Source organism: Pseudorca crassidens, chromosome 11 (genome assembly GCF_039906515.1).
Source record: "Pseudorca crassidens isolate mPseCra1 chromosome 11, mPseCra1.hap1, whole genome shotgun sequence".
NCBI lineage: Eukaryota > Metazoa > Chordata > Mammalia > Artiodactyla > Delphinidae > Pseudorca > Pseudorca crassidens.
The window spans coordinates 45,340,158-45,362,779 of NC_090306.1; the positions used below are offsets into that span (position 1 = coordinate 45,340,158).

Sequence of the window (22,622 nt, forward strand, 5' to 3'; positions counted from 1 at the left end):
GGCTCGCCGCCGATGACTACTCTCGGCCAAGGGAGGCAGCACAGAGCCCATCAGGCCCCTCCTTCCCTCTAATCTCTATGGCGGAAGTGAGTTGTTCCAGCCGAAACACAACAACATCCTCGGTGGTGGGAGTGAATGGACTCGTCCAAATGAGGGAGATACTTCTTACCATCAAATCTTAAAAGCTGATAGATAACCCAGAAACAGGTAGATTTCAAATTATAGAGCAGCGTATGATTCTTTTTGTCCTCTGGAGTGGAGGTAGAACGATCTGGGTAGCTGCACTAGTGTCAGGGTTCGGCCAGCTCCGCTCGCGCCCCCGCCGGAGGCCGATGGAGCAGGTGGGACCGGCCAGGCTCGCAGAGGAGGGTCAGGGCTTCCGGCGCCGGCACCGCCTCCTGCCGAGGTGATCTGCCGCCCGCGGGGAGGGCGGTTGCGTGGCCCGAAGGTCCAGGACGGGGATTCGGGGAGGTGGGGGGCCGTTTTAGCCGTGTGCCCCCTTCTCTTGTACGAGCGCGGGCGCGCCTCGAACTCCCGGGACCGGCCAGGCTGGGCGCGGGGCGCCGCTCCCGAGACCTGGAGGAGTCCGCTCCTCCCGCGTAGCCCTGGACCGTGGAGGTTCGCCGGGACTGGTGGCTGGAGAAACGCGACTCGGACGGGAAGTCCTTCCTGCGTCCGGCCGGGGTTTCTTGATGCGGAGCCGAATAACTGTGTGTTTTTGCGTTCAGCCCATTTCTTGCGGCTCCTCGGGCGCGCGGAGTTTGCGGCGTACCTGCGGAGATCGTACCTGCGGAGATCGCACCTGCGGAGGGCTTACCTGCGCCTGAGGAGGAGGAAGGGCAAGATCCAGCCTGAGGGACCCGCGCTCCAGTCTCTCTGCATAAGGTGAGGATGGGGGTACCCTGGGCTCCGGCCTGACTCAGAGAAGGCATCAGTCAGCCTCTGCACCTGTGCTCTGCAGATCTGGGCCTTGGGGGCACCGAAGGGACGAGACTTCCCAGGCCCTGCCTTGGAGAAGTCCCCTGCTCACCGGGGTCGGGGGAGAGGGAGCAGAGAAGCTCATCACAGACCAAAGGTGGCCGCGTTGGGAAGGAGGCTGAGGTTGGTTAGTAATGACTTCCTGAAGGAGTGGAGTGGCGCCGAGAATGAGGGAAGAGCCTGGGTTTGGGCCAAAAGTGAAGAGATGGATGGCCTGCGGGGGATACAAGAGGGGGTTTGTGGAAGAAAGGGGAGCTGGACCAGAGCTGGGAATCTTTAGATGGGAAATTGCTGGATGGAGTTAGACTAGAGAACCAACCCAGCAACAATTCCTGCATCAGGATGAATTGAGCAGTCACTGTACTAGGAATCAGGTATACTGAGATTCCAGTGATGACTAGGATACAGTCCCTGCCCTCAAGGAATCGTCTGCCTAGTTGGAGAGATCAGTCAAGATTAACACCTGTGAAAAGATAACTGATAATACAGGTAGTCCTGGGCTGATTGCCAAGCGAGAGGCAGAGAGCCAGCTTGATTCTGAGCAGTCCATGGCCTGCTGCCCTGTCTTCAAGGACAAAGAGACAAACCAATACACTTTGAAGAGAGCTGCCAGACTTGAGGAGATAAGATGTGATGTCAAGCTGGCATGTTTATGGGGACTGGAGACCTTTAACAGGTAGATGGGGTGGGGGGGAGGGGTAAGGGGGTGATGGAAGAGTTGCCTTTAAATATCTGAAAGGCTCCTTTGTGGAAAAAGGGTGAGACTTATTCTGTGTGTGGCTCTTGATATCAAAACTAAGTTTAGTGGTTTGAAGCACTAAGAGATTCCTTCCATAGAGGGAATCACTGAGTAGAGCTTTGAAAAGACGGAATGGCCTGCTGCGAGAAGTAGTGAATTCTCTGTCAGGGGAGGTGTGTAGGCTGAACCCTCTCTTGCTGGGCTCATATTCAGTTACTGATGAAGTTCTGGTTCTCAAGTCTGTTCTTTTTTTTTTTAATTTTTAAAATTTATTTATTTGATTTTTGGCTATGTTGGGTCTTCTTTGCTGCACGTGGGTTTTCTCTAGTTGTGGCGAGCAGGGGCTACACTTGGTTGCGGTGCGTGGCCTTCTCATTGCAGTGGCTTCTCTTGTTGCAGAGCATGGGCTCTAGGCACGTGGGCTTCAGTAATTGTGACGCACGGGCTCGGTAGTTTTATATTGCGGGCTCTAGAGCACAGGCTCAGTAGTTGTGGCGCATGGGCTTCATTGCTCTGCGGCATGTGGAATCTTCCCGGACCAGGGCTTGAACCCGTGTCCCCTGCATTGGCAGGCAGATTCTTAACCACTGTGCCACCAGGGAAGCCCTCAAGTCTCTTCTTTCATTCCCACTCTCTCCACTAGTCCTGTCCTGTAGCCTTGTGTCATCTCTCATCAATGACAATGAAATAATTATAGCAGCTAATACTACCTGTCAGGAACTGCATTAAGTGCGTTACAGATACTTACTCATCCTGTCCTTGAGACGACCCTTTCGGGGTAGCTATTGTGAATATGCCCTTTTTATGGATTGGGGAAACTGAGGCACATAGGGGTGAGGCAGCTTGTCCATGATCACATCACACAGTCAGCAGTTGGCAGAGCCGGGGTTCCAACCCAGGCCGTCCGGCTTTAGAGTCACTGCTCTTTTTTTTTTTTTTGCGGTACGCGGGCCTCTCACTGTTGTGGCCTCTCCCGTTGCGGAGCACAGGCTCCGGACGCGCAGGCTCAGCGGCCATGGCTCACGGGCCCAGCCGCTCCGCGGCATGTGGGATCTTCCCGGACTGGGGCACGAACCCGTGTCCCCTGCATCGGCAGGCGGACTCTCAACCACTGCACCACCAGGGGAGCCCAGAGTCACTGCTCTTAACCACTGTTCTGCTGTGTTTTACATGTGTTATTTTATTTCATCCTCATAACGATCCAAATTTACACATGAGAAAATAGACTCAGAGGTTGAATGATTTGCTTAAGGTCACAGAGCAAGATATAGGAGAGCTGGGATTCAGACCCAGGCCCTTTGGACGTGAAAACCCCACACTCTGTACTTCACTCTCCCATATCCCATTGCACTGTCTCTGTAACTGTCACTATTGTAGTGGCCTCTAACTGGCCTCCTTGCCCAGCCCTTTCTGCCTTAAATTGGCAAGTTTTTACCTCAGTCTGTGGATGGAAACGTGAGATTTGGTGTGTATGTGTCAGTCAGGTTTTCAAGTCCAGTCTTCTTAGCTTTCACTGACTTCTCAGAGCAGTCCGTGACCCCAAAATAGCGACGAGCCATTCTCTGCTTGTCAACCAGAGTTCACTTTCTGCTGCCCAGATTCAGTGCTGGACAGTGATGCAGTGACTCTTCTGCCCTCGGGACAGAGTCCAGATGCCTTAATCTGGTCATTCAAGATCCCAGGAAATCAGATTCCAATCTTCCTTTTCTTCTATTCCCACCATGTAGTCTCACCACTCTGGTAATGTTTACCTGCCTGTCTCTCCTCCATCCTGGCAGCTTCTCAAGGGCAGGGGCTGATAGGTGTTGCACAGTGAGCATTTGCTGTAACCTGCACTGCACACCGTCATGGACTTCAGGCCTGGGCCGGGTGTTTGGACTGGTAACTTTGAGGCTCTCCTCTTCTCCGATCCCGAGAGTCTGTGATTCTCTGCCAGCATGTGCTGCGCAGTGCAGAGACGGGCTGCGGCGTCAGGGGCTGAGCTGGGCCTGGAAGGAGGTGAACAGGTGACGCGCAGATCATGCAGAAGGTGTCCACATCTGATATGGTTCCTTCTGCAGGGCGGTCCCCGGGTGGGGCGAAGCTCCCCGGTCTTTACTCTCGTCCCGACCCCAGCGTGGGCCACCGGCTGCAAGATGAACTGTCGCTCGGAGGTGCTGGAGGTGTCGGTGGAGGGGCGGCAGGTGGAGGAGGCTATGCTGGCCGTGCTGCACACGGTGCTCCTGCACCGCAGCACCGGCAAGTTCCACTACAAGAAGGAGGGCACCTACTCCATCGGCACCGTGGGCACCCAGGACGTTGACTGCGACTTCATCGACTTCACCTACGTGCGCGTCTCGTCTGAGGAGTTGGACCGCGCCCTGCGCAAGGTCGTCGGGGAGTTCAGGGTAAGGTGGGGCGCGGTGGGGGGCAGGCGGCCCCTGAGTGTCATCCCCACCCCGCCCCGGCCTGCTGCTGGGCCAGCTCGCCCTTCCTGGGGGTACTTGTCGGGTCCTTTCAGGTTCTAAGGAAGAGGAGCTTTCAGAGCTTCTGTGGGTGAGGAGGGCGTGGTGGGGGGCGGGGAGGTGAGGGGACCTGGTAAAAGTACAAGGAAGCAGAGCAGGAAGCCCTCGGAGCGCTGGCGGTCAGGGCCCCTGGGTGATCGCTGCCGCTGTGCTCTTGACCTTCTCTGACCCTGCAGCTCTCTCTCCTGATACCCCTCTGCTCTGCTTCCACATTTGGGCCTTTCTTATATGAAACTCCCTGAGAGGGAGGGATGCTGGGCTCAGGCAGTGGGCATCCAAGTGGAGTGTCTCTCGGGCAGCGTGGCACGTGTCTGTGTGTGCCTGTAGGGGTGAGGGGAAAGGTGGATGGGACACGCCATTCTGCTAATGTTGGTCACCTCAGGGTGGGAATGGAGGCATGATTTTTATTTTGTCTTCATTCAGTGTTGCAGTGTTTCACTATTTCAATGAGTGCATTTTTTTTTTTTTTTTTTTTTTTTTTTGCGGTGCGCGGGCCTCTCACTGTTGTGGCCTCTCCCGTTGCGGAGCACAGGCTCCGGACACGCAGGCTCAGCAGCCATGGCTCACGGGCCCAGCCGCAGACCCTCAACCACTGTGCCACCAGGGAAGCCCCGATGAGTGCATATTTTTAAATTTTCAAGTAACCAAGGGAATTTCTCTTAAGGTGTTCCCTGAGGTCAGAGGAGGAGGGTTGTCTGTCTGACTTCCATTCCACAGAGGTGTGATCCTTGCAGGGGGTGGACCCTCTCCCAGGCCACAGTGGGCTCCCCACCTCCATCCCTCCAAGGCCAGAAAGGGCAAGTTCATAAGAGTTTCCCAGTCCCCCTTCAAAGGGAGGCAGCGGTACTCAGCCCTCTGTCCTCCAGATGCCTATGAGCGGCACGGGGAGCACAGTGGACTCTTAGAGCCAGGCTCTGCCACCCAGCAAGTGTGTGACCCTGGGCAAGTGATTCCACTCCTCCCAGCCTCAGTTTCACTGTGTGTAAAATTAGGATGAAAATTGTGCCCGCCTCATGGGGTATATGCACCGTGAGGATTAAATGAGTCAAATATGTCAAGTGCTTCACAGCCTGCACCCAGGAAGCGTTACAGAAGCGGCAGCTGTTATTACTGTCAGCTGAGGGCACACGAGCTTGGTTTGTTCGTGAAGGAGAGACTTATTCCTGATGGGCAGTTAAGGACTTGAGGGAGGCATCCTTACCTTCTGGGTTGGCCCGGACTCAGATGGAAAGGTGCTTTAGGGTCTTGGCTGCATTAGGAGGAGTGTGGGGTTGCCACACCCCACGGGGGGGCAGGCAGATTTATCGGACCAGGTGGCCCCATTGGCTTCTCAGAGGAGAGGAGGGAGAAGCTCCAGGTCTGGTCTGTCCTTCCCCTCCTGTCCCCCTTCGGTTCCTTGGCTTTTGTCTCTCTCTTTAAGGATCACTGGGCTTTTCTTCAGAGGCTGTGAGTTTAGGTTGTCATTGAGTGAATGAGGTAGGATTGTGCTTAATTGGCCTGGGGAGAAGGAGACGTTGGAGAGAAGGTGATTTTGGAGAACCTTCTGAAGGATGGGGGCCAAAGGGGCGGGGTTGTGGAAGGAGAAGGAAGGTCCTTCTTGTAAAGTTGAAAGGCAAAAATTTTGAAATCAGACAATCTGGATTCAAACCCTGGCGCCGTCATCCACTGGCCTGGGACTTTGGCAAGGTAACTTGCCAGTGTCTCTGAGCCTCATTCTGCCTCCGTCAAATGGAGGTTATATACCTGCCGCACAGAGTTGTTGAGAGGAGCGAGAAGGATTGCGTGTGTAAAGAGCCTGGCCCAGAATATGTGCTTAAAAACCTCACTTCCGAGCAAAGCTGGAGGAGCTGGGTGGGCGCACAGACTTTGCTTGGACCGTTCAGCTTGAGGCCGGCAGTTGGCTGTGGCGCTTCACACGAATCCTTTACTCTCTGGGCCTCATTCCCTGCCCTCCCGGGGGACTGAAGAAGCTAGGAGAGCAGCTCCCTGGGGCATAGGAAGCAGGCGCTCAGGGCGAGAGCCCCTCGGAGGCTTTGGCCTGCTCACTCTTGCTCCTCCTTCCCCAGGATGCTCTGCGAAACTCCGGGGGCGATGGGCTGGGCCAGATGTCCTTGGAGTTCTATCAGAAGAAGAAGTCTCGCTGGCCTTTCTCAGACGAGTGCATCCCCTGGGAGGTGTGGACGGTCAAGGTGCACGTGGTGGCCCTGGCCACGGAGCAGGAACGGCAGATCTGCCGGGAGAAGGTGGGTGAGAAGCTCTGCGAGAAGATCACCAACATTGTAGAGGTGATGAACCGGCACGAGTACCTGCCCAAGATGCCCACGCAGTCGGAGGTGGACAACGTGTTTGACACAGGCTTGCGGGACGTGCAGCCCTACCTCTACAAGATCTCCTTCCAAATCACCGATGCCCTGGGCTCCTCCGTCACCACCACCATGCGCAGGCTCATCAAAGACACCCTGGCCCTCTAGGTGTCGCTGGGGCCTCGGGCGCTCCTTGATGGCTTGCGGACCTTGGCTTCTGGGGATTGTACTGTTAGGCCCTGTTAGCCCTTGGGGCTCTGGAACCCGCTCCAGGTCCTTGATGAGATCTGGAAGGGCCACCCCTGGCTTCCTGGTGTGTGGTTGCCAGTCTCTGGTCATCCTTGTCACCTTCACTGATGGTCAGGTCCGGCCTACACTGTCTCTCCGCGCCCCTGGTGGGGGTCCCCTTTCCTACGCTGTACAGAGGACATCACTAGGATGGTGAATAAAGTTGAGAATGTGAGTTTGGGTTGCGCCATCTCTACCTTGGCTGGTGTTCTGGCCTGAAACATTAACACTTTTTTTTTTTTTTTTTTTGCGGTACGCAGGCCTCTCACTGTTGTGGCCTCTCCCATTGCAGAGCGCAGGCTCCGGACGCGCAGGCTCCGGACACGCAGGCTCAGCGGCCATGGCTCACGGGCCCAGCCGCTCCACGGCATGTGGGATCCTCCTGGACCGGGGCACGAACCCGGTGTCCCCTGCATCGGCAGGCGGACTCTCAACCACTGCGCCACCAGGGAAGCCCAAAACATTAACACTTTTATAGCAGACCTGCCAGGACACATGTGTGTGTTGAGAGCATTATTCCAAGATGAGGGGAGTGGGCGGATGGGATTAAAGATAGATGAAAGCTGATTGATTTTGTACTTTGTTGGACATTCACATAAGCAGGTGTGACCATGGTCAGTCCCATGAATGAGGGCACAGATCAGGATCTACTGCTTTTGGATATGACTGTGCTATTTCTCCTCCCTTCCTAAGGAAGGTATGACATCCCTGCCTTTTATATTATCTGGTCTTCCTTCAGATGACCCCAAAGAATATCTCCTCTGTCTTCATAGAGCACACACAGGCCCCCACTTGCACCAGAGAGCTCATTTGATTTGGTGTTTCTCTCTCTGGAGAGAGATTGGCCACCTTAAGACTGGTGTCTGGTAACACTTCCTCCAGTTTGGGCTGGCCCTCGCCAGTTGTTAGGACATTGGTAACTCACTCATTTCTAGGCAAGCATGCTCAAAACCGGTGAACTCCATTGTGTGTTTTCATTGATTTAGTCTTCCATGTTTTACAATGCTTTTTGTTACATAGGTGCCAGTTCTAACCAAACTAAGTGAGCAGTGCATAAGCAGCTGTGCTAAGGGAGAAAGGGGCTGGGGGTCTTGTCCATGGTCCTGGAGCAGTTAGGCGCCAGGATGGCCAGGAAGTGTTTGCACGTTTTTCTCACCCCAAGCCACTCTTGGCCGTGCGCTGTTTCATGAGGGGTTTTCTGATGTCCTACCCTTGACCTCTGGGGCACTGGGGAGTTGGAGAACTCAGGAGGTTCTCAGGGGTTTGGAGATGGGGAAGGCCAATTCTCAGCAAGTCCTTGATGAGGTGTGACCCTACCTGGCCTGCTGCAGTCTGGGGGACCTTCTTTTCCTCCTAGAGGCCATCAGCTCATCCCTTCCGGGGAGTCGGCTGAGTCAGGTGTTTGCGGACAGCGACTTTGTTTTAAACCGAGCTCAGAGTTGCTACAGTTCTCAGGAGACCTGGTCGGGAGGGTCTTTCCTCCATCTCAGCTTCCCCATACTTTCTGCTTTTTTGCAGCCAGGCTCTGCGCCAGTCTCCCGCCCTGGCTTGGCTGTGGGACACCCAGTTGGCAGCAAGCCCCCCGTAGTGGGCAGTTCAGTAACATCTCCATCCCTTTTGGTGGCGTGATTTCCCGGAGGCAGGGGACTGATTTACTCAAGGTCAGGACAGGAGCCCTGGTGACTCAGATCTATGCTTTCCCCTTGGTCTGTAACTCTCCTTGACCTCTGGGGCCTGAGCAAAGGAATGGGGGCAGGCCTTAAAGTCCTCCTGCCCTCCATCTCCCTCCCCTGGGACCAAGGAGGCACTGGCCGCTTGTCCGGCCCCAGGAGGCTCCCAAGGGGATGATGCACGATGAAGGCTATGATCACTAAGGGTCTAGAGGCTGCTTATTTGCCTCCTGTCCCAGTGGCCACCTGGGCCACCTAGCAGTATTGACCTTTTTGGCCCAGGGACAGAAAGCCCAGGAGTGGGGATGGCCCTTGTTTGTCCTGTGTCCCGCTCAGCGGGGGCAGCGCCCTAGCCAGCACCTGGGATGAGGTCTGGAAGATCCTTTCGGGATTCTGAGGGCAGGCTATCTCCTGACCTTTGCTAAGGGGGAGGGAGAGCCCTGGGGACAGGACTCCTGGGTTTGGCCGGTTGGGTGCGTGCGTGGTTGTGTGGGCCTTTGAGCGCAGAAGTAACACCGGCCCTGGGATTCTGGGCCATAGCTACACTGGAGGAGCCCTTTGTCTAAAAAGGGCCTGAACGCTCCGACGCAGGGGGTGGGGTCGCACGGCGCCTGGGATCCGCCCCTTGGGCCCCTCCCTGACGCGGCCGCCGCCCACCCGCCGGCCCCGGGCTCCCGCACATCTGGCGGTCGCCAGCACATCTGGGCAGCCGGCGTGAAGCATGAACGGCTCGCAGGCGGACGTCACAGCCCGGGCCGCCTGGCTGAGCTCCTGTTGCAACCAGTCGGGGGTGCTGCCGGAGCCCCCCGAGGGGCCGCGCGCCGTGCAGGCGGCGGTGCTGGGCGTGCTGTCGCTGCTCGTGCTCTGCGGGCTCCTGTTCCTGGGCGCCGGCCTACTGCTTCGCGCCCAGGGTCTGACGGCGCTGCTGGCCCGAGAGCTGCGCGCGTCCCGGGAGGGAGAGCCCGGCGGCGCCAGTGGCGGCGAGGATGACTCGTAGGCGCGTCCGGCTGCGCTCGGGGGTCGCGGCCCCCCGGCGGCCCGCGGACTCCACGCCCGACTTCGAGGGAGCGGCCCCCAGCGCCAGACGGCTTCAGCGGGAAGCCCTCCGGCGATGCTGGCGCGCGCGCGCACACACAGGTGAGAGCCCGCCCAGATGAGAGCTGCAGCGCCTTGGGAGTGGGGGCGCAGGGGCTGGAAACCGTCGTATTGGCCGGGCTCTCTGCGCTCAGCCACAGACTCAGCTTTTCAGCGACTCCCGTTCCAGCTCTGGAAGCCCACGGGGTGGGCCGGCGGCTATCCCAGGGGTGCCGGGATCTGAGCGGAGGGGCTGCGCTTCCCTCCCTCTCCCGGTCGTCTCTCCAGCCCAGTGGCGCCCCGACCCACGGCCTTTTTCTAGGTCACTGTGTAACTGCGGGAGAGGGAGAAGCAGGGCGGGTCAAAGAGGAGGGAGTCTGGGGGGGCCACGGTGTGCGGGGGAGCCCTTCTTCCCTGCACCCACGCCACCCCGCTTTGCGCCAGCCCCACCTAGTGCTGAGGCCCAACTTTGTGTCATCCCACTGGGAGGCTGGGGAGAGCCACGGCCACAGGAACTCAGCCAACCCAGGCCCCCGGCTTCTGCTTCCTCCTGTCCTCTCCTTCAGGAAGCCTTTTCCCCGGAGAGAGGTTTGGGTATGATTCCTCACTGTGGCCTCCCTCTTGGGGCAGGGATGGGAGTGTGGATCGAGTTTTAGGGCAGAGCCAGGAGCCTGGATGACCCTGGGGGATGGGGAGGTGTGCTGGGGCCTCCTCCCCCCAGCCCCTGCTCAGGTGGGGGGACGTGTGTGGCCCAGAGCAAGGGGCTTTGGGGTGTGCGTGGGGGGGTAGGTGACAAGATTCCTAACAGCTGGGGGGCCTCAGGAGCACGCTGCTCCAGGAAGCTGGGACTGAGGGTTCCCAGCTGTAGGGGCTCCATCTGGCCCTCCTGCCTCTGCCTCTCCAAGGACAGGAACCATCTGGAGGGAAGGGCCTGGGTGGCCTAAAGACAAGGTAATTCTAGGCCAAGGCTGCCTTGGGCAGAGCCATAGGGTTTGGCGAGGGAAGCCTTCTGTGTCTGTCTCCTCTGTTCAGTGGTGTACCAAGGGATTCCTAGGTTTCTGTGGGTGGAGCTGTTCACCAGGGGTGCCTCTGACCTCTCTTGCCCCTCCCACTCTAAAGCCCCTCCCCTGTCTGCCAGGGCAGAGGCAGGGTCCCAGCTTCCCTCTGAGAAGGGAGTGAGTGCTGGAGAGGAGGGGCCGATGAGGGGTGAGGGGCCGGAGTGGGCAGGGTGCAGCTGTGAGGCTGAGGACGTGTGATCCCTGCACAGAGCAGCCCAGGATTTGGTGCTAATCCCGGACAGCTGTGCCACACTGGCCTTGCTGAGCTGTGGACTTCTCACCTCAGGCATGCTGATCCCACCCCCTTGGAGAGAGGGCTGGCCAGGGGTGTGTGTGTGTGTGTGTGCTTGTGACTGCTCCTGGCCTTAGGGAGGCGGGCCAGCCCGGGGACATTCCCCACCTCCCTTTGCTGTGTCCTGGGGGAGGGGCTGGAATGCCCTCTCTTTACTGTGTCCAGGTTCGCCCACCCCCTTGCCCATAAGTTCTGCTGAATTTGCTGCATTTCCATCCTTTCTCCCATCTCCATACTATGCTCTTTTCTCCTTCCCCATCTGGGACAGTCTCCAGTTCTGCTGTGAACCCTTCACTTTACAAATGGGGAAGCTCAGAGAGAAGAAAGTGACATGCTCAAGTGGATGACAGAGCCGGAACTGGACCCCGGGGCTCCTGCTTGGTTCCAAGCTCAGGGGGTGGGGTGGCATCCCTGAGTGAGAAGGACCCCTTGGGTTGCCCTCTTTGCTCTGTCCTCTCTTTCCCTGATTTCTCACCACTCTTTGAGATGCTGATGCAGAATATGGCCTCTCTTCCCAAAAGAATGAACCTTCACACCACATTTGTCATATGGTTTCCGGGACTGGAACCTCAACTCCCCCCCTCCCGCTCCGTGTCCTCCTTCCCATCCTTACTTCCCGGCAGCCTTGCTAGATACCTTCTTTCTGCTGGGAATGGCCTTCCAGGTACCTCAGCAACTCCCCAGCCAGCTGGGCTAAGCTTTCCTGGCCCGAACCTGAGGGTGCAGGTGAGCTCAGAGGGTCAGCTGGAATATATACACCTATGGTAAAAAAATCCAAGTGGACAGAGCAGAGGGATCGGAGGTCAAGGTGATGACTTGGGTTGGCCTTTGGGTTCAAGTCTGGGTGGTGTTAGAGGAGTAGAGAGATTTGATGGAGGGACGGACCGTGCCCCCAGCATCACGGTGTCTGCTCACACCCAGGCAGGGCTGGGGGTGTCCCGGTGGGGTGAGAGAAGATGGGGTAGGCAAACGCTTTCTTCATCCAACTTCCTGCCTTCGCTATCCCTTCAGCTCAGTGCTTGGGTAGCTGGCCCGTGGCATGTGCTGGAGACCTCAGTGTTCCTGGAGAAAGATACCGAGATGTTTGCTGTGGAGCTCTGACCCTGGTCAAGGCTGTCAGACTGAGTGGGGAGGAAAATAATTTAGAAAACTGGGAAATGGGTGCTGCTGTCATGGCATTTCTCAGGCTCCGGCTGGGAGGGAGAGGTGGGGGATGGCTGTAGGTCTGAGTGCCGTGGAGTGAGGCCAGGCATCTGGTCACCAGCAAGCTCCATTAGCCTGTGCTGTCCTTGATGGAAACGCCGGGGCCACAGGTGGGTGGACATCTTGACTTAACCTTCCTCCAGCCCCTGAGTCTCACTCTGAGCTGGAAAGGTCTGTCATTCCTTGGCTCCCTTCCCAGCAAAGACAGGGGTGGCTGTCTGTTACAGATTCCTGAGCCTTGTGTGGTCTGTCTCCCAGAGAGCTCCCATTCCAGCGCACTGGCTGTACGGGGAACTCCTGCTACCTTTGATCCGTGTGCGGTGCAGACGACAGCCTGGGAGAAACCTGGATTGTCGTGAGATCTCAACTTGGGATCTTTGCACTCAGCTGCTGCCTCTGATCTGCTCTATCCAACCTCCTGAACTGCTTATGGTGTGGGTCTGGGAGGTCAGCGCTCCAGGAATGAATGGGCCCCCGGGCAACTGCTGTGTGTCCTGGGCACTGAAGAGGCCACACCCCCAGGATGCTCAGTGCCCGCAGACGCTGACCAGCCCCCTGCCTGCTGGGCCCTGTCCCATCTCTGATGCAGGGTGGCCGTGGTCTGACAGGCCAGTGACTTGTCCCTGCTGAGGGCTGTGGGTCACTGTCCCCCATTTGGAGGTCTTGGGTGCCCCAACAGTGCCCCATCACTGCCCCATCTCTTCCTGTGGCTTGTTATTAAATATGCTGGTAATGCAAGTTTGGGGTATACGGTCTATGTTTCCAGTTCCTGACTCTTGGCATTAGCAGTAGCCCCCGGGCCCCGCTCCAGTTTGGACTGTTTCTGGCAGATCCTGAAATAGCAAACCCCAGCCATGGCCCCTCTCCCCTGGTCCCTCCTCAGTGCTGGCTATTCCCTTTCCACACCCAGATCCAGAGCTTTCCAAGGGTGGGTAGGAGTGGGGCAGTGACTCTCACGCCAGCAATCGATTGCCCCCCTGTGGCCAGTGTGGGCAATAACATGTCTTCATTCAGCTGCCCTATTGACGACCGATCATAGTCTGGCCAGAGCTTGTGCGTCAAAAAAAGAGTGGATTTTGTGAGCGTGTGCACTGAATTCTACGCTGTAAACCTTCATGAACCTCAGTATCTTCATCCATAAAATGGAAGCAACAATGGCAGGAGGATCAAATATATAGTGTGCTTGTCTGTAGATGAAAGGCTGTGATCATCGTGTGATGTTGTTATTTTTTCCTCCGAACCTGGCCACTCCTAGAGAAAAGGTATAGAATCGCCACTCCCCACCCTGCTCCTGGGAACACTTCGTTTATTCATCTTTTCCATGAGTGTTTATTGAGTGACTGCTCTGTGCCGGGCTGGCTCTGGGGCTGGGGATGAGATGAATGGGGCAGAGGCCCTGCCCTCAAGGACCTCACAGTCCAGTAAAGACTGATGCTTACAAGGCTGAAGCTAGGGGCTTCCCTGGTGGCGCAGTGGTTTGGAATCTGCCTGCCAATGCAGGGGACACGGGTTCGAGCCCTGGTCCAGGAGGATCCCACATGCCGCGGAGCAACTGGGCCCGTGATCCACAACTACTGAGCCTGCGCGTCCAGAGCCTGTGCTCCGCAACAAGAGAGGCTGCGATAGTGAGAGGCCCGCGCACTGCGATGAAGAGTGGCTTCCGCTTGCCGCAACTAGAGAAAGCCCTCGCACAGAAACGAAGACCCAACACAGCCAAAAATAAATAAAATAAAAATTAAGTTTGTTAAAAAAAAAAAAAGACTGAAGCTAACACAGACAATGAGAAGTGCCCAGTGTGGACGGAGCCAAGAGCAGAGAGTGACTGGCTTGGCTTGTCGAGGAAGGGGTACTGAATGGGCATTCACGGAGTGAAGAAGGGGAGGAAGAACATTCGGGGCAGACGCGCAGTGGCGTGTGGGGCTGGTGGTACCCTAGAAGCAGGTAAGTAGAGCTGGGTGTGAAGGGACGGGACGGGAGACCAGAGGCGTGGTAGCCTGGATGGGAGTGGAATTTACCCTGGGGGCAGTGAGGGCTCTGGAGGGTTTTAAGCCGGGAAGTGACATGGTAAGATCTGGATCTTAGGGAATGGGGGGTAAGTCTGTGGGTGGGAGCAGGCTGGAGGTAGAGAGACAGCAAGGAGGCTGTGATCAAAACCCAGCAAAAGGGCTTTCCCGGTGGCGCAGTGGTTAAGAATCTGCCTGCCAGTGCAGGGGACACAGGTTCAAGCCCTGGTCTGGTGAGATCCCACATGCCACGGAGCAACTAAGCCCGTGCGCCAGAACTACTGAGCCCGCATGCTACAACCACTGAAGCCCGCGTGCCTAGAGCCCATGCTCCGCAGCAAGAGAAGCCACTGCAATGAGAAGCCCACGCACCACAATGAAGAGTAGTCCCTGCTTGCCGCAACTAGAGAAAGCCTGCGCGCAGCAACGAAGACCCAGTGCAGCCAAAAATAGATAAATAAAATAAATAAATTTATTAAAAAAAAATGGTGGCCTGGACTGGGGTGGAAAGAAAAGGGAACAGATCCAAGTGATGTTTGGGATTCAGGCTTTGGTCACTAGTTGGATGTGAGAGATGAAGGAGAGGGAACAGGGAGGACGAAGCCCCAGCTCTTGGACTGAATTACTGAGCGGGTGGTGATGCCTGCCACCCACTGAGGGGCCGTGTTATCAGTTACGACTTTTTTGGTCTGAATTTACAGGAAACCCAAAAGATATTTGGCTTGAGCAGAGGGGAATTTATACTGCACGTAACTGCAAAGGCTAGCGGCAGTCCTGGCCTCAGGTCTGCCCTGACTCAGGTCTGACAGTGACAGCAGGCCTGGCCTCTATGCCTCCCGTGGCTTGGTTGCTCTGTCAGCCTCTGACAGGGTGGTCTAGTGGTCAGAGCAAGGCCTTGGAATCAGGTGCCTGGATTTGAAAGCTGGTACCACATTCTCTAGCTGTGTGACCTGGGCAAGGTGCTTAACCCCTCGTGGCTCAAATCCCTCCTCTTCGGAGTGGGGAAGAGTGGGGCCGAGCTAGTACATGTTTTGTTAGGATGAAATGAGATCCCCATGTGTAGAGAGCCTGGCACAGTAAGTGTGCCTGTTATTAGTCTCAGCCTCCATGTGAAGAGGGGATGTTGGCTTCATGGCCTCTCAGATTCATATCTATCATGAAAGAGGCGGGGTTAGGGTCCCTTAGGTCCCAGGTCTCTCAGGCCAAACCCTGGGAGCAGCTGTGACTGTGTGTTACCCCGGAGGTACTGTGCTGCCAGTATGGAATGTCCTAAGCCTTGGTCACGTGCTCTACTCAGACACCCCAAACCACAAGGCCTAAAGGAGAGGGCTGTCGCCTTACCAAATCTAATCCTGTTTCAGTCCTGGGGTGAACAGAGGCTGGGCGCCCATAGACTGGCTCATGGCTGCTGCAGATGGGGACGCCGCAGGCAGAGGGGCGGTGATGCGTCCAGCTCAGGTGTGTTGGGTTGGAAGCACGCTGGGGGCGTCCAAGGTGGATAATCAGTGGATGGGGCTGGGGCTCAGCAGGGGGGCTTCCAGGCCATGGTGACTTTAGAGGCAGAAGATGGAGCTGTGGGAAGGGACCAGGTTGGGGGGAGAAGGGAGCAGGCCAAGCAGGACACCCCTTAAGGGCAGGGTGAGAGGACATGGTGGGCCATGGAGGAGGGGCGCCCGGAGAGGTGGGAGGGAAGCTGGGGAGCCAGCTATTTTGGGAGTCGGGGAACAAAGGATTTTGGAACTGGGGCGTGTCCATGCCCCCTCCCCCTGCCCCCCGCAGTTCTGGAGGGAGGGAGGGCGGAAGGCTTCTTTCTGGACCACATGGCTTCCCTGAGCTACCCCTCCCCACCACCGCCCTAAGCCTGCGTGATGGGGGAGGAGCCCCCATGCAGAAGAAAGGGGGAACGTGGTCCCTCTGGGCCGGCAAAGCCGTTGCAGGGAGAGGGATGGGTTTCCATTCTATAGTCTACTCCTTTGTATGTGTGAATGCTCTAACACACACACACACAGACACACACACACACACGGCTCACCTGGGCAAAACGAAACAACACAAAGCACACACACGGAAGACCTCATCCTACTCCGTGGTTACTGTGCTTCCCTTCCAAGCTGCAGTGACCCTGTGAGGCCCGCGTCCTGCCCGGAGGGCTGAGCCGCATCTCCCACACCCACGGTTCCTGTTTACCTTTACACGGCTGGAAACTACTCCGTCTGTGAAGTCCCTGCTTCAGATGCTGCTGTGCTCTATGTCACACCTTTATTCTTTCACTCTGTGCGTTTCAACATTTTCATTTGTCCCTACTTCCTCCTTATCCCTCAGCGCCTCCCCACCCCCACTTCCTTCTCCTCCAGGTCAGACTCCGTGGTGCGTTGCCCCAATCCCATTTGCCCACTGCCTGACCTCACCCCTCGCATGGAGCCCTCCTGGCACAACCTCAGCCCTGGATGCCTGCCAAGTGCCCCCAAAGAACACCTCACCCCTGGGTGGACTGATGGCGCCAAGAATGGTCACCAGACCCGCACAGGACCCTTTGCGGCTTCGGGCAGCTCTGCTGAATTACTGCGGACCACACCCACTCTCCACTCTGCCCCTGCTCCCACCCTACCCCTCATCTCCCATTTTCTGCTCAGATGCCCTCACCTCTTGCTTCTCACAGAAAGGAGGCACCAGGATGCTCCGCCACGCTGGAAGCTCTCTCCACCTCTGCACCTCACCCGCTTCGCTTTAGTTTTTTTAATGCTCCTTTAACCACTCCTTCTCTGCTGGCTCCAACTTCAAAACACTCAGGTTTCTTCCACCTTAAAATAACCCTCCTGTGCACCCAGGGCGCCTCCAGTTACTACCCTGTGTCTTGCTTCATCTTTAGTGTCAAACGTCTCCAAAGTTACCCCCGCTTGCCGTCCCTGCGTCCTCACCTCCCACTCACTCCTCTCCAGCCTGGCTCCTGTCTACACCGGCGCTGACCGGTCACGATCCACCCCCGGATGGTTGCTTGAACCTGCTTTTCAGTTCTTATCTCAGCTGCTCTCCTGGCCGCTCAACCTGCTGCCGACCTCTCCTCTTCACTGCTGTCCCCGTGACTGCCGTGATAGCTCGGGGGGAAGACGCTGAAACCATGGTCTCCATTGCAATAGTGGGTCCACACTCTGGATCTGCCACTCACTGGGTAACTGAGACCCTCTTCCTCATTAGTGAAGTGGGGTAAGGATAACACCAACTTTGGGGAACCCCCGAGGTGATGTGGATTTCAGGGAATGGGCCCCAGGTCCCTGGAGCGCCTGCCTGAGTTGAATCCAGGCTCCCTGGCTCCCAGCCACAAGCCCTTGGGGAGGTCTTGCTTTGCCTCGTCCCAGTCTCACCTCTCTCTGAAGGTCCCGTGCCAGCACCTCCTCTCTCCTCGCCCAGGGCTTGCATGCCAAGCGTCTCAGGACTGTCCGGGGCCTTCCTCTTACCCTGCCCTCTTGCCCTGGGTGCCCCCCGCTCTCCTGGAGCTTAAATCGCCATCTGTATGCCACGGCTCTGAAAGCTGCAGCCCCAGCCTAACCCGGCTCCTGAACGCCGCGTTAACGCACCGGTCCGTTCTGCGATGATTTCCTCAGCAGCTCCGCTGGCAGCCACTGGGGAATACGTGGTAAATGAGACAGAGGGACCCCGCCACAGAGCCCACGTGCTAGTGGGCGGGGTTGTTTGACGGACGTGTGAACAAATGGTCATTTGCGGATGGTAACACAGCAGGGCAATGGGGCAGAGACCTGCAGGCCGACTGTAGGTGGAGGTGGTCAGGGAAAGCGTCTCCGAGGAGGCGGCATCTGCGTCGAGACCTGGGCAGACGGGGATCCAGCCAGGCTGAGGGCTGGGGCACAGTGTTCCTGCCAGAGGGACAGCGGGGCAAAAGGTCCTCTTGTGGGAGTGAGATTGGCATGTCTGAGGGACTGAAACGAGGCTGGTGTGGCGGGAGCTTCATGAGCGAGAGGGAGCGCGGAAGTCAGGGAGGAAGTCCTTTGTTCCGGGCGCAGCATCCTCGCGAGGGGACCACCTCCTCCCCAGCAGTTGTCCTCGAGTCACCGCCTCCTTCCCCTGCACAGCCACCCATCACCAAATGGGGTCCATTCTACCCCTTAGAAAGCTTTGCTCCATCTCTGGCCACCAGCCTCACCTCTCCCACAGCCCCACGTCCGTCGGTGCTTCTCAGTCCACCCCTTCTCCATGGGCACCAGAGCGGTCTTTTAAAAAGGAGTAGACTGGGCTTCCTGGTGGTGCAGTGGTTGAGAGTCCGCCTGCCGATGCAGGGGATGCGGATTCGTGCCCCGGTCCGGGAAGATCCCACATGCCGTGAAGCGGCTGGGCCCGTGAGCCATGGCTGCTGAGCCTGCGTGTCTGGAGCCTGTGCTCCGCAACGGGAGAGGCCACAACAGTGAGAGGCCCGCGTACCGCAAAAAAAAAAAAAAAGAGTAGACTGTCGAGCCATTCCCTCTTGGACGCCCCCATCGCCACCTGCCAGCATGGGTTTTCACTGCTCCAAGGATGGAGTCCAGAATGAGGTCCCCAAGCTGCCGCCCTCTTGGGTCTCTGCTCCCTCTTCTCGTCGCCTTTGCCCGCTCTCCACCGTGTCTTCTGGGCCTTTGACCCTCCTCGTCCCGTTGCCCAGCTGGCCTCTTTCCCCTGTTCAGGCCTGGGGGTCCCTGTCAGGCATTCCCCCAGCTTGGGCTCGCCCCTGGCAGTCTCTATCCGAGTGTTCAGTTACACGTCTCGTGTCCCTTCTCAGGACACCCACCCACCCACCCGCGTGTCTCAGCCTCACCCAACAGCAAGAGCCCTTGCCCGCCTGACATCGTCACAGCCTCTGTCCTGAACCGTTCAGCCCTGACCCCCTCCAGCTCTGATTCCCTTTCTGCTCCTCTTCTATTCCTCCAGCTCAGCCCTCAGCCCTGCGGGTGAAGGAGGCTGCTCCCCTGCCCCAGGCCCTGGGCTCTTTCTTTTAAAAGATTTATTTATTTATTTGGCTGCATCGGGTCTTAGTTGCGGCACATGGGATCTTCGATGAGGCACGTGGGAATCTATTGTTGTGGTGCACGGGCTTCTCTCTAGTTGCGACATGAGGGTTTTTCTCTCTCTAGATGAGGCGTGCGAGCTCAGTAGTTGTGGCGCACAGGCTTAGTTGCCCCTTGGCATGTGGGATCTTAGTTCCTCGACCAGGGATTGAACCCGCGTCCCCTGCATTGGAAGGCAGATTCTTTACCACTGGACCACCAGGGCTCTTTCTTGACTCCCACTTGCTCTCACTTCTCAGATTATAACAGATGCTATGGGGGACATCTGCACCCAAACCAGCCAGACCCTGGGTCCAGCCCCGACGCTGACCCAGACGGAACAGTTCCAGGTAGCTCAGGTAGGGTGGATGGCAGGTGACTGGAGTTGCATTAAAGGGTGGTGTGATGGAAGGTCATCCATGCTTCACAGGAGGTACACAGGGGTGGGAAGGGAGAGGTAGAGGCAGCCACGCACCCAGTCTTCAGTGGTACAGAGGCATGATAGGTTTCATTTATTCATTCATTCCACTAGTGTTATAAACCACTTACCTGTGCCAGGCACTGCTCTAGACCCTGAGGATGCAGCAGCGAACAAAACAGATAAAAGTCCCTGCCGCTGTGCTGTTGGCATTCTTGTGAGGTGAGGCGGATGATAACTAATACAGGTAATTTAAAACAGAGAATATCAGATGGCATATTGGGTTCCTAGAGCTGCCATAACAAAGTCACACAGTTATAGAGGCCAGGAGTCCAAAACCGAGGTGTCGGCAGGGCCATGCTCCCTCTGCGATCTGTCGGGAACTCTTCCGAGCTCACGTGGCTTGCTGGTACCCTTTGGTGTTTCTTGGCTGGTACCCGCGTAACTCCAACCTCTGTCTTCATTGTCATGTGGCATTCTCCACGTGACACCTGTGCACCTGACTCCAAATATCTTTCTTCTAATAAAGACACCCGTCATATTGGATTAGGGGCCCACCCTATTCCAGTGTGATCTCACTTTTATTTGACCAATTACCTCTGCAATGCAAATAAGGTCACATGTGAGGTCCTGGGGCTTAGGACTTCAACACATCTGTTTTTTGGGGGTTGCAATTCATAACAAGTGGTAAGAAGGGCTGTGGAGAATAACAAAATGGAGGTGCACAGAGAGTGCGGGGGAAAGGTTGAAGTATTTAGTGGGGTCATGGGGAAGGTGACATTTGAGTAAAGACCGGAGTGAGAAAGAGCAATAAAGGTAAGTGGGGAAAAGCCCTCTGGACAACAGAACAGCAAGAGCTGGGAGCCTGAGGAAGGAGCAAACAGTTAAGGAGAAAACAGCGAGGAGTCCCAGGGACCAGGGCCATGGTGAGAGCCAAGGTCAGGGGGTCGGGTGGGGGGATGAGTGAGAGGCTGACCTGCTCTTACACGGAGACCCAGAACATGCACCTCTCTCGTACGTTTTCTCAGGAAACCACCAAAGAATGTGCTCCACTCAACCAGAGAGCAACCCAGCAATGATGGTGCAGGGGCGTGGGAAGGGGCGTGCCCCACAGGAAGGGGAGCGGTGTCTGGGGACAGAGGGATGCCTAGGGGGCCGGACTCCAGAGCTCTCAGGCTGGAGCCTCCGTTGCCTGATGCTCTTCTCCTCCAAGAATCCCCCGATGGCCAGAAAGTGGCGCAGCTTCTGCTGGAATACTGTCCCTGTCCGTGGCTGCCGCCCTCCCCTGGCCCAGATCACACTGAACTTTGCTGGAAGCTGAAGATGTATTTTAACAAAGGATCCAGTTAGGGTTCCAAGCTGTGTAGGCGACCTGACTTAACTAAATCGGTCCCTGGTACCACTTGAGGGTCCCTAACGTTTCACCTCACTGTCCCTTCTGTGTTCCTCTTGCAGTCACTTGCCTTGTGCACGTCTGCTCCCCCAGGCTTCACGGGTCTGTGATGGAGGTGTCCATAGCCCGGGTCTCTGCTCCCTCCACGGGGACGGGGGGAGATCCTAGGGCATTTCTCTGCCAGGGTCTCTCTCCCCACAGCAGCCTGGACTCCTCACCACTATGACAGCAGCTCTTCACCCACAGTTGACAGCCCATGTGAACCCTCCTATTTGACTTTGAATCCCTTCCTTGCAAAACAACAAGCCGGCTGAGACTTCCTGGTGGTCCAGTGGCTAAGACCCCGCGCTCTCAATGCCGGGGGCCCGGGTTCGATCCCTGGTCAGGGAACTAAATCCCACATGTCGCAACTAAGAGCCCACATGCCACAACTAAGAGCCCGCGTGCCGCAACTAAGTGCACATGCCACAACTAAAGATTCTGCATGCTGCAACTAAAAAAAGATCCCGCATGCCCCACGAAGATCTCACGTGCCGCAACTAAGACCCAGCGCAGCCAAATAAATAAATATTTGAAAAAAACAACAACCCCCCAAAACAAAAGAACCCAACAACCCAGCTAAAAGTAGATTTACCTCCTTCTTGGACTGGCTGTCATGACAAGAGCTACCACGTTAGCTGGAAACTTCTCTGCCTGAGCCATCTGCTTAAATGTCAGCTCCAATAGGATAGGGATTTTTGCTGTCCCATTCACTGCACACAGAAGGCTATGAGGAAATCGATTTTTGAATGAATCAAAATTTTGAATTTAAAGTTCTTCTTTGATCACAGCGTGGGGAGGAGGGAGAAAGTATAAATGGATTCTAGCCCCTTAGTCCTCTCGAGTGAAAGATGTGTTAGCTCGCAGAAATGCGCTAGAACGCAGCTGAGGCACTTTGGAGTTCGATCATAGGACACGCTGCTGGCATGAACGGAGGCTTTAGAGAAACGGCGGCAAAGCTTAAGGGGGATAGTCGGCAGACTGCTGGGTATCGTCATGCTCACGTTTTGAATTTAGCAACGATGAGGTTTTGTGAGGAAATCCAGTAACTCCAAATGCTTTCAATACTGTCCGTTCTTTAGATATCACTCTTCGTGGGTTTGCAAAAAAAAAAAGCACATTTTTTCCTCCTGTGTGCAAGCTGGGTGGAGAGGACAGGGCTGTGTGATTGGCTGAAGTTTGGAACAGCGTGTTCCAGCACCTGGGAGCGAGGTCCAGAGGCTGTGGAAACGGCTGGAGCAGAAGCAGCCCCTTCAAAGGCACAGGTGGCAGGTGAATAGGAACATTGTGCTGCCTGTTTGGTCCCAAATTTGAACGTATCTTTTCATTAAAAATGTCTTTATCAGACACCAAATATTATAGGAACTGTTGGAGAAATGAATTAAAAGTAGAAACTATAGTTTGTCCTTTGTCACTTGGGAGAAATGATGACTATTTCAAAACCATTGGGTAGAAAGCAAGGCTGATGCCCCACCTCCCGTCCCCCGGTGGCTAAGGCGGTGTTTCTTAAAGTGGGTTCCATGATCCTCCAGCCTCAAGGGACTTTAATGGGTGTTGCTTGAAAATAGGGTTTTGTGGTCTAATAAATTAGGGGATTATTGCGTTCGGCAAAGTGAAAATTGTTTCT

General features: G+C 56.3%; 2 protein-coding genes across 5 annotated transcripts; both read left to right on the forward strand.

Moving 5' to 3' along the window:
• The first annotated feature begins 270 nt into the window (after window positions 1-270).
• Window positions 271-7,379, forward strand: ATG101 (autophagy related 101). 4 transcript variants are annotated; one of them, XM_067696637.1, is made up of 4 exons: window positions 271-406; window positions 729-885; window positions 3,778-4,104; window positions 6,288-6,987. In XM_067696637.1, the coding sequence occupies exons 3-4, from the start codon at window positions 3,853-3,855 to the stop codon at window positions 6,690-6,692; spliced, it is 657 nt and encodes a 218-aa protein (XP_067552738.1). In that variant the 5' UTR covers window positions 271-406; window positions 729-885; window positions 3,778-3,852; the 3' UTR covers window positions 6,693-6,987. The 4 variants fall into 4 exon arrangements, 3 of the variants coding, with proteins under 3 accessions (XP_067552738.1, XP_067552737.1, XP_067552739.1); XR_010932410.1 differs by adding an exon at window positions 7,073-7,379 and having other exon boundaries at window positions 380-885; window positions 6,288-6,983; XM_067696636.1 differs by having other exon boundaries at window positions 380-618.
• Window positions 7,380-9,163: 1,784 nt separating this feature from the next.
• SMIM41 (small integral membrane protein 41) lies at window positions 9,164-13,184 on the forward strand. The gene is made up of 2 exons (XM_067698662.1): window positions 9,164-9,619; window positions 12,337-13,184. Exon 1 carries the CDS (start codon window positions 9,204-9,206, stop codon window positions 9,477-9,479), a length of 276 nt encoding a protein of 91 aa, XP_067554763.1. The 5' UTR covers window positions 9,164-9,203; the 3' UTR covers window positions 9,480-9,619; window positions 12,337-13,184.
• The last annotated feature ends 9,438 nt before the right edge of the window (window positions 13,185-22,622 follow it).